At 47.3% G+C, this 11,574-nt stretch overlaps 1 protein-coding gene across 1 annotated transcript in view; it reads left to right on the top strand.

Annotated features, from left to right (window-relative positions):
• SPOCK1 (sparc/osteonectin, cwcv and kazal-like domains proteoglycan (testican) 1) overlaps positions 1 to 11,574 on the top strand; it is a 336,259-nt gene that overhangs the window by 137,113 nt on the left and 187,572 nt on the right. Inside the window, exon 3 of the mRNA XM_010844619.1 lies at positions 8,184 to 8,298. Coding sequence (XP_010842921.1) covers positions 8,184 to 8,298 — 115 coding nt within the window. The remainder of the gene's footprint in view (positions 1 to 8,183; positions 8,299 to 11,574) is intronic.

Raw genomic sequence — 11,574 nt, forward strand, 5'->3', positions numbered from 1 at the left:
TGTAGAGATTCTCCAGGAAGCAGGAGACTGTGCCTTTTGTAGACTGCTGAATGACAGGCTGCAGTGGTGGTGGCCTGCAGGCACAGGCAGTCTGCATTGATTCACAGCTTATCTCAGGGACAGCCCCGGAAGACAAATGACGTTCAGGAGAAGCTGAGGGCCCTGGCGTGTGAGTGGTAGAGGCTGGGGCTGGTGCTTCTTTTCAAAGGAAGCAGGATAGGAAATGGAAAGCACATCTCCTTTGGATGTAGACAGCCCTGATTTTGAGCCCTGGCTTTGCCATTTATTAGCCATGTATTGTCAGAAAGCTACTTATCCATTTCAAATCCATTTTCTCATCTTTACCTTCCTCTTTCACTTAATATGACTTCCCTGGTGGCACAGAGGTTGAAGCGTCTGCCTGCAATGTGGGAGACCTGGGTTCAATCCCTGGGTTGGGAAGATCCCCTGGAGAAGGAAATGGCAACCCACTCCAGTATTCTTGCCTGGAGAATCCCGTGGATGGAGCTTGGTGAGCTACAGTCCACGGGTCACAAAGAGTTGGACACAACTGAGCGACTTCACTTTCACTTTCACTTAATATACCATAAACATCTACCTAGGTTAATACATATAAACCTACTTATTCCTTTATAGTAGCTGGACAATATTTCATAAATGGATGTCTTGTGATTAGGATAACCATTTCCCTGTAGATGGTGTTGTGGACTAAATACTTATGTCATAATCCTCGTTGTGGCTGTATTAGGAGAGGGAGTCTTTAAGGAAGTAATTAAGGTGAAATGAGGTCCTAAGGGTGGCACCCTGATACAATAGAACAGGGGTCATTATCAAAGGAGGCATCAGGGAGCTTGTTGCTCTGTGAGTCCACCTAGAGAAACCCATGTGAGGACACAGTGAAAAGTCTGCAAGCCAGGAAGAGGGCCCTCACCAGAAACTGACCAGACTGGGGCTCTTATCTCAGCCTGTCAGCCTCCAGAACTGTGAGAAAATAAACTTCTGGTATTCAAGGCCACCCAATCTCTGGTATTTTGTAGCAACCTGAGTGGATGGATATAGATGAACATTCAAGTTGTTTAGATTTTCCCCTTATTGTAGACCATAAAGATATGTTTTGCCTAACACTTTCATCTACTAGGTCATTGGATATTTCTTTTTGCCCTTCTTTCCATTTATTATTAAAATTTTCATATGTATCAAAAGTTGAGGGAATGATAAACACCTATCTTACCTATGTTTTATGGTTGTTAGCAATTAAATACGTGGTTGAAAAATTGCCCTCTAAAAAGGCTTTTCATAGTTTATACCATCTCCTGCACACACACACAGACTACTGTAAGAGAGAGGATACTTTTAGTTACAATGTCTTCAAATCCTTGGATTGAAAGGGAAAGAAAAAATCTTTTCCCAGGAGAGTATTTCTGGTTGGAAGCACCTTTTTATTCTCTTCCTCTTTGTCCTTATCTGTCCTATGGCCCTGCCCACTTCCATCCTCCAGTTTTTAGGCACACACATCCCGCCTTTTGTATTACTCACCTGTCCTGTTTAGACACACGGCCAATAGCCCCTTTGTTCCATCTCAAAGAGCATGGCAAACCCTTGATATGAAAGCTGAGAACAGAGACAGAGTCTTTCCAGTCTGCCATTCTTCCCTGGTTCCAGCAAAATCCTATGGGTGGAATCTTCTGTTTTGTATTCAGTGAGGCTATGTCATCAGCTAGTAAACAAGCCCCTCTGGAGAGGTAGGGGAAGCAAGATGCATGCACGGGTTACCATGGGGACAGACAAGCCGTAATAAATGTTCGGGACCTTAGCTTGACAAGGTTTTAGCAGTTTGGAGTAATTTCATTGTCAATCATCCATTAAGTCACTCCTAATGAATCACTGGGAGTGTCTTTGTTCTTCAGAATGAACCTCACATGAGCATGGTTTGGGCAGAGAGCAAGCTTAAAAGGAGCAGGGAGACAGCAAACAGTCATTAATTTGTCAACTCGTTGAGAATTGAGTGGCCTTTTGTCAGAGGAAGTTTCCACAAGTCACCGGAGAGGACCATGATTTCACGTGGTGGTTTCAGATGAAATCTTGACTTCTTGGTTTCACCAGGTAGCCTGGTTGCCTTCCAGAATCCTGTGCAGCTTCATGGCCCCAGGGAAGGGGGTCATGGAGGTTCCTCAGAGGAGGAAACGGGGCACTAAGAGTTGCCCACTGGGCCCTCCACTCTGACACTGCCTCTCATTTGCAGGGTGAGAGTGTGCAGTGTGTCTGTTCTTATCAATGTCCACTCTCCATGTAAAATGTATATAAAAGGTTTTCTCTTCCTACCCCCTCTCCACCAGCTTCAGCACAGGAGGGCGTGCATGCTTGTCATCACTATGCAACTTGGTAGCCATGGCCCCCCAGAGTCCTCATTGTGGTTTCAAGGCCCCCCATGATGACACTGCCATCTCATCCCATGCCTGCTCTAGCCTGCTTCCAGCCTGATGAAATGTTGCCATTCCCCAGACTTGCCACCATTTCTCTTACATCTGAAAAGGGAGTTTCTTTTTCCCTGGAGTGTTCTTCCTCATGCTACTACCTGGGTTAAACCCACTTTTCCATAGATAACAGTCTGTCCGGGAAGTCTCACCTAACCCACTGAAAGGCTGGATGCAGTACCTTCCTTATCTCCCATAGTGTACAAAACTTAAGTCTTGTTTTACCTGTCTCCTCTGTTGAGCTGTGAGCTTCCGGAGGGCAGGAATGACATCCTGTTCACTCTAGAATTGCCAGCCTAAAATTTGCTCTGCAAATGTTAACAGAGTAAATAAATCCTAGTATATGTCACATCTCCAGGTAACTCTCAGGACCCATTGTTAAGCCCACAGAATGGAACATCCTCTCATCCCAGCATCTTTGAGGTGGTACCCTGCTCTGCTTTTCCAGGTGTTATAACCATTTGCCAGTGAGCTTATAGGATGTGCCCAAGAACAGCAAAAAGACTTGATTTAGAGTTTTAAAATCAACATAGCTAATTAAAAATTAACTCATACTGAAAAATAAGTTCTGAAACAATTACAATAATTAAAATATCACTACCTTAATTGATACCAAGCAATGAGGTTAAAAAATAAAATTAATTAAAAAAAAAAAACCTTACATGAAGCCTGTAATTAACTGACTTTTGAATTTGATGTTTTCCAGCTTGACAAATTTGTTTCAATTAATTCATTCTTTTTTTCCTTTGAAAAATGTTTTGTAAAAATTACTGAGAAAATTAACTGGACACGTATCCTATGCCAGTTGACACTTGATTGGTTTTCATGAATGGGCAGGAAAGATGCAATTAACCTTCCATGGGTACTTGTTGGGCATACTGTCTTGCTTGAATCCACATGAGTCCTGCAGGTATTTGATAGAAACGGAGGTGGCAGGGCTTTGGCATCTTGTGGGGATTGCAGAGTCTTATCACCAGGCATGCGCTGGGGAGAGAGAAACTTGGAGCACAGTCTGTAGAAACCATTAGCACCTTGACAAGGAGGCTTCTGCCCCTGGTCAGGGTTGTCGCTCCCTCTCAGCCCTCTGCCACTACCCCCTCCCCTGTGTGGCTTCCCTGCACCTTATTAAAGGGCCTCTCGAATACTACTTATTATTCTGGTCTCTGATTATCTCCTCTAGAAAGTGGAGCCGCACCACCCTGCCCAGTACAGGTGTGGGTGCCTGTCAGTCTCCACAGCCTCAGGGGTGCTGGAAAGAGCATATTGGAGAGGCAGCATTTACATGGAAGTGGCACGCTCCATCACCATCTTTATCCCCATTCAATCCTGAGTCTGCTGTTTTTCAAAAACAAGATGCGTCCTGGTGATTAAATAAACACCGACAGCTTGATTTGTTACTGTTTTGTTGTTCTGTGAAGTTCATTTACTCTAAATAATTCCCATACATGTTTGAAGTATTCAGAACCTGGTAATTAATTTTTAGCAGTCTTGATTTCTATATGCAAATTGTTAAGTAAGTGTGCATATAGAGTTAAATAGCTGATGATTTTTATTTAGTAGTATTTCTGGTTGGAGTTTTTTTAATTTTCTTTTTTTTTTTTAAGAAATGTTAGCTTCAAGAATTGGAGGAGCGGGGATTTCCCTGATAGTCCACAGGTTAAGACTCCATGCTTCCAAAGAAGCGGGGTGCAGTTTCAGTCCCTGGTCTGGGAACTAGGGACTGTGTGCACTATGCTGCACTACGTGGCCAAAAGAAATAAAGAGCTATCGTAAAAAAATTACAAAAAAGAAAACAAAATAAGTGGAGTAGGGTGATCTGTCAGTTCAGTTCAGTCGCTCAGTCATGTCCAACTCTTTGTGACCCCATGAACCGCAGCACACCAGGCCTGCCTGTCCATCACCAACTCCCAGAGTCCACCCAAACCCATGTCCGTTGAGTTGGTAATGCCATCCAACCATCTCATCCTCTGTCGTCCCCCTCTCCTCCTGCCCTCGATCTTAGTATTAGCTTAATTTAGGCAGAGTAACAGATGGCACGGAGAAGGCAATGGCACCCCACTCCAGTACTCTTGCCTGGAAAATCCCATGGACAGAGGAGCCTGGTAGGCTGCAGTCCATGGGGTCGCTAAGAGTCGGACACGACTGAGTGACTTCACTTTCACTTTTCACTTTCATGCATTGGAGAAGGAAATGGCAACCCACTCCAGTGTTCTTGCCTGGAGAATCCCAGGGATGGTGGAGCCTGATGGGCTGCCGTCTATGGGGTCGCACAGAGTCAGACACGACTGAAGCGACTTAGCAGCAGCAGCAGCAGCAACAGATGGCAAGGTTGCAGAAAGAAAATTGACGGCCACTGACCATGTAACTCCTTTGAGGGGTTGCTGCCTTCAGAGAGGGTAGGCAGAGGGCACAATTGCCTATGGTGGGCAGCCTCCTATTCTTGGGGGGATATTGAGGCCATGTGACCCAGCCTTGACAGCACCAGCCCCCCTGGATACCCCTTGCTTTTATTCCTGAAGGCTCAGTCTGCCCTGGAGGCCTCTCAAGAGCAGGTGCATCTGGGCTCAATACTTGGTGTGAGATAGGGCCCCACATCAGCCTTTTTTTATAATATAATTTTTATATTTATTACTTTATATGCTGGGTCTTCGTTGCTGTGAAGGCTTTTCTCTAGTTGGAGAGAGCAGGGGCTCCTCTTCCGTTGTTGTGTGGGGTTCTCATTGCGGTGGCTTCTCTTGTTGCAGAGCAGGGGCTGTAGGCGTGCAGGCTCAGTAGTTGTGGTGCACGGGCTTAGTTGCTCCCTGGGATATGGAATCTTCCTGGATCAGGGATCGAACCTGTGTCTCCTGCATTGGCAAGCAGATTCTTTACCACTGAGCCACCAGGGAAGCCCCACATCAACCTTTTTTAGGAGACTCTGGGTGCTTTTCATGCCACTGGCGTATCGTGTTGAGTTTGGGTTCTGGAGTCAGCCGACTAGGTGTCATTTACTGAACGTTCCTCTCGTCTGCTTTGTACAATGGGCACGGGAATAGCAGACACCGCCGTGGGTGTTTGTGTGAGAATTAAGTACAGTAATCCAATTAGAGGGCTTAGTTCACTGCCTGCATGTCAAAAGCACTGGATACGTGTGAGCTATCGTTCTGGTTATTATGAAGGCTTATTATTCACTCTGGGAATGAAATCCAGACACACAAAATAACAGACACCTATGAGGCACTTAACATGTTCCCAGGTTTGTTGGCAGCACTTATAAAGATGGACTTATTTCATCTTGATGACAACCTAAAGCAATAGGAGGGACTGCTGTTATCCCATTTCACAGAAGAGGAACCTGAGGTGTAGGAGGTTAGGAAGCAGTGGAGGCAGCATTCACTTGGATCACTGTGTCTAGAGGCTGTGCTCCTTCCTGCTCCGCTCAGCGGACTCACTTTCCTTGAGATCTCACTATTCACTGGGGTCCTCTGGACCCCACTGTGGATGGTGCGTGTCTGTGAAACTGGCTGCAAAAGCTAAAAGAAGCTTAAGTTGGGCGATAAGGCTTGTCATATAGTCCTGCATATTCTGACATCCATTGCCTTGGCCAGCCTGGTGTTCTCCATCTATGATATCCACTCCAGTGGCAATCCCAAAGGGTCTACGATGCTTGGCACCTGTCAGGGAAATACTTCACTTGGTTCCTGTGGCCAGGGCTGCCAGGGGCCTGGTCCCCACATTTCTTCAGGGGTCTGATCCCCATATTTCTTCAGGTCCCTAAGTGTCTGTCTTCACCTGTGGTGACTGGGAGTGTGAGAAGGGCAGTAAAGGACTGCCATGGTCATTCTCAGCGGTCACCCAGTTGTCATGCACTGTTAGCTCTGTGCTGTGTGTGTCTTGGAGAACAAGTCACAGCTGGCTGGACTGGAGCCCTAGGTGGGGGTTGGAGGGCAGTGCGCTGGTGACGGCCGCTGTCCTGAAATGCACTGGCCTCCTGGCTCCTCATGAGGACATCCCAGGAAGCCAGAGAATTCCACCTGGAGCCAGGAAGTTCCTGCTGCAAGTTTCTGGGAAGCCAGCCTGGGAAGGCTCTGAGGCCAGACACAGGCCCCTGCCACTCACTTCCCAGAGGGGACGCCCTTAGTTTAAGAGCTCAGAGTGAGCTCCCTGTCCCTGTAGCATCTCTCTCTCTTGCAGTCCATTTCCTGCTGCTAAACGCCAGGCAGCTGGGCACACCCACTGGGGAGTAGGCTCCACCAGGTGACTCCCCTGGGACCAAGGCCTGGGTCTCGTTGCTCAGCTGACTGGCCTACAAATGCACCTGGTTTCTGTTTGCAGAAGCTGAAGCTGTTGCAGTGGAGGGAGCCTCCCTGAGCAGTTCAAGCCCCAGGAAGAAATACCTTCAGAAGTCGTGTGTTCAGGTCCCTTGTGGAGTTCCCTGGGGCCATTGGAAGAAAACGATTGAGATTCTAGGCCTGGGTAGCCTGACAGGAATCCTTACTTCCTGTAAGAGCAGAGCGTTCATGATTGCTGAGGGGCCCCAGGGTTGAGGGGGCATGGTATTAATATTTCTTAGAGTCGTTTTTCTTTCCCTGCTCAGGATGCAGATTTTTTTAACGGAGCATGTGTTGGGGGAGGATGTGGGAGCGTGAGCTCGCCTGGCTGTGGAGGGCAGCCGTGACAGACTGACCACCTGATGGGCTTTCTGGCCCGGGAGCTGGGAGATGGAGCTGTTGCTTTTGTTTTGCAGAGAGTTCCCTGTGGCCTCTCTGCTCTGAGGAGCATGTGCACCTCAACCTGTGGGGTGCTGCCTAGCCAGGGGCCGGCTACTCTGCCTGTTCTAGAAAGTGCTGCCGTTAAGATGTGCTGACTCTGACCACCCTTCTCCAGTGACTCATGAATCCACACCACCTGTGTTATTCCCACCCCCAAAGCCCACACTTTCTAGTCAGATGGAATATCTGAGGGCTCCCCAGACATGCCTCCCCACCCTGGAGTAGGCCTGACTGCTCTGCCTAGCTTGCCTTTTCTCATTTTGCTTTTTACCATCCCGCCCATCCCTCAAGATCCAACTCACATGTTAATGCTTCATTAATCCTTGCCCCAGAAATTGATCTCTCTTATTCTTTCAAGCTCTGTTATCATTTTATATGCCTGTCATGGCCCTTGTTTAATTCTCCCCTGCACAATAAATATTTATGTGTCAGCTTTTTTTCCCCCACCCAATTATCTCACGAGTTTGTATGGCTCATAACTATCTTGTACATCCTGAAGTTCTTCACAAAACTTAAAATAGGCTGATGGATGCTCACAGTGCGTGTTGATGGAACTGAAGGCAAAACTCTCCTCCTCTGGGACATGGCATATTATAGGAAATAAGTGAAATTGGGCGCAAAGTCATATAAAGGAGTGACAGACAAAGAACCAAAGAGTGCCGTGTAGCTTTTGGTCCTTGGAACACACAGGCTTCTAAATAAATTCCTGGCCAAGATGAAGATACTGAAACTCCCAAAGCACAAAAGAATCACTGTCCTGATGCTGAAGAAAAACACATGGCATAGACACAGAATTCCCCCTGGTTTGGGTTTTTAGTCTAATTCCCTCCAGCCTAAGTAAACAGTGCAGAGTGCAAACACGTGGTCTGTTTGTTTCCCACTTGTTTATTTGAGTATAAGTATAAATTAAATTTACCTGGAGGTCCTAACTCTTCTCCTCTTGCTTTTCTTGCCTCAGCCCTGGACCCAGCCAAAGATCCCTGCCTGAAGGTGAAATGCAGTCCTCACAAGGTGTGTGTGACCCAGGACTACCAGACCGCCCTGTGTGTCAGCCGCAAGCACCTGCTCCCCAGGTAACCAAGGGCCCCAAGGTATTCTCCAGCCACCAGATCTGGGGTACCTGACCTCTGGCTGGGGGATAGGGGGGAGGAGGAGACAGGTGTTTGATCTGTGTCTTATGTGGTGCATGGTACATGCTGTCTTGCTATGGTATGCATCTCAGTTCTCAAACACATATGCAAAGAAAGTTAACCTTTTAATTTCCTTTGAATCAACTTTATCTGACTCTGAGCCCTCATCCAAGCAGATGAACAGAAAACCCCTTTCTGGTCATTGTGGGGCCGTTCCTCCTCCTTGGATGACTTCAGGATCCAGGAAGTTTCTCTTTAGTCTTCTGGTTGCCACAGACATCCTCCCCATGATAATCCTTGAAGGTCCCTTGAAGTCAGAGTTGGGAGTTTATCTGCTTCAGCACTCCATGGGATGTGGGAATCTTTGCCAGGCTGAGAGTCCTGGTTTGGGGTCCTGCTCCTCAAGACAGCCACACCAGAATTCCCTCCGAGAACGTGTCTTCCTGTTTCCTCAGGGCAAAGCACTTGATACCCGCTTCCTCAGCACAGGGGGAAGTCTCTCCCTTCATCTTCAGGGTTATTAAAGCCTTTGTCCTGTACCCTCCACCCATTCTGAGCATCTGCTGGGCTTTGTTGGTATTTAGTCACACAGTCGTGTCTGACTCTTTGCGACACCTTGGATTGCAGCACACCAGGCCTCCCTCTCCCTCACCATCTCCTGGAGTTTACCCGAGTTCATATTCATTGCATTGGTGATGCCATCCAGCCATCTCATCCTCTGATGCCCTCTTCTCCTTCTGAACTCAGTCTTTCCCAGCATCAAGGACTTTTCCAATGAATTGTCTGTTTGCATCAGATGACCAAAACACTGGAGCTTAGATTTTTACAAATGAGCCTTTGAATTCAGGCTACTTCTGCCTTCAGTCCTGCAGAAATACTTGAAGTAAGAACACACACACACACACACACACACGCACACACACACGCACACACGCACACACGCATGCACACATGCACCCAACAAACTTTCTTCAAGAATGGGGTTGGATGGGATGCAGGTGGGAGAAAGGTGATTTCAGTGCCATTCCCACCCTTGTGCCTGTACTGACTCTAAAGTGGAGAGGTGCAGCAAGAGGCAGTGGAGTTACACACGCTTGAATTTGGCGACTTTCTCAGCCATTTACCTACACTGCACCATAAACTCAGGCAAAGAAGAGTAGCCTTTCTGATAAATCTGACTTGTTATAACATATGCCCTTTGGTTAGTTCCAATTTGACCCTGGGACCGTGCAGAATGAGTCCTATCCCATCTCTTAGTTCTTGAAGTCTGAGCAATGCTTGCCCCTGTGGCCGCTCTTTTGGGGACATGCTTTCAGTTCCCTCAGTTCCTAAGAACATGTGTGGGGAGCTCCCATGCTCTGGCAGGCAGTCCAGCAGTGAAGCGGTGCTTGGGAGTGGCCTGATAGCACAGGGCCCTGCAAACCCAGCACCTGCAGCCGCGGACCTGGCCTCTGTGATCACCTAACAACAGTCAAGTTTTGTCTCCATAAGACTGGGATTCAAGGTGTTATAATGTGCTTTGCTCTTCCCCAGTGTTCTCGCTGGAATTAAAGCCAGATCTCACCCCTGAACCCTATCTAGCACATGCCAGGCATTATGCTCAGGACCTGTAGCCTTGAATTCCTCCAGTGATTTTTTTCAAGTTGGTGCTTATTTTTGTCTTCATTCTAAAAATGAGAAAACTGAGGCAGAGAAAGGAGTTGGTCATTTGCTTGTATAGTTGTAAGTGGCAGCTGTGTCAAGGACTGTCGAGCTCCAAAGCTTATGTTTTTCGTCAGTACCATGCATGCTGCTGCTGCTGCTGCTGCTAAGTCGCTTCAGTCGTGTCCGACTCTGTGTGACCCCATAGACGGCAGCCCCCAAGGCTCCCCCATCCCTGGGATTCTCCAGGCAAGAACATTGGAGTGGGTTGCCATTTCCTTCTCCAATGAATGAAAGTGAAAAGTGAAAGTGAAGTCGCTCAGTCGTGTCCGACTTCTAGCGACCCCATGGACTGCAGCCCACCAGGCCCCTCCATCCATGGTATTTTCCAGGCAAGAGTACTGGAGTGGGGTGCCATTGCTTTCTCCGAGTACCATGCATAGGCCACATCATTTGATCTGTTTTGTCTATCCACTCATTCCTTGTCATTTAACAAAAAGGTATTAGGTACCTACTATATGCCAGGCCTTTATTTGGCTTTGAGGCTGCAGAGGTAAACAAGAGACCCTATTTCTCCTCTCAAGGAAAATCTAGATCACTACATGCAGGGTGGGATGTGAAAAACAATCATTTTTTGTTGTTCTTCAAAAGTCCTTCTAAGGCATATATACCGTGAGAAAGCTCTCCTAGATTCTCCTGCCACACAAGACTTCTTCATTCTCTGAAGGACAAACAGTGTGGTCTCTTTTGCTGCAAATACCAAATACTCCTTGGAATAGTGTTGTGTTGATCGACCATCTGGTTTTATGTGTGTGTGTGTGTGTGTGTGTGTGTGTGTAACATGAACAGTCCATTGCCTGTTTCCTCCTGGAATATAGCCCTGTCTGTAAGTCCCAGACAAGAGAGTTTTAGTTGTAAGCTCAAATCTGTTTGAGACACAGGCAGAAACCTCACTGGTATTCAGGCATCAGTTCAGTTCAGTTCAGTTCAGTAGCTCAGTCATGTCTGACTCTTCATGACCCCATGAATCACAGCACGCCAGGCCTCCCTGTCCATCACCAGCTCCCGGAGTTCACTCACGTCCATCGAGTCAGTGATGCCATCCAGCCATCTCATCCTCTGTCGTCCCCTTCTCCTCCTGCCCCCAATCCCTCCCAGCATCGGAGTCTTTTCCAATGAGTCAACTCTTCGCATGAGGTGGCCAAAGCACTGGAGTTTCAGCCTCAGCATCATTCCCTCCAAAGAAATCCCAAGGCTGATCTCCTTCAGGAGGACTGGTTGGATCTCCTTGCAGTCCAAGGGACTCTCAAGAGTCTTCTCCAACACCACAGTTCAAAAGCATCAATTCTTCGGCGCTCAGCCTTCTTCATAGTCCAACTCTGACATCCATACATGACCACAGGAAAAATCATAGCCTTGACTAGACGGACCTTTGTTGGCAAAGTAATGTCTCTGCTTTTGAATATGCTATCTAGGTTGGTCATAACTTTCCTTCCGAGGAGTAAGCGTCTTTTAATTTCATGGCTGCAATCACCATCTGCAGTGATTTTGGAGACCCCAAAAATATTTCCACTGTTT

This window comes from Bison bison, unplaced genomic scaffold (genome assembly GCF_000754665.1).
Source record: "Bison bison bison isolate TAMUID 2011002044 unplaced genomic scaffold, Bison_UMD1.0 scf7180017864203, whole genome shotgun sequence".
Taxonomy (NCBI): Eukaryota; Metazoa; Chordata; class Mammalia; order Artiodactyla; family Bovidae; genus Bison; species Bison bison.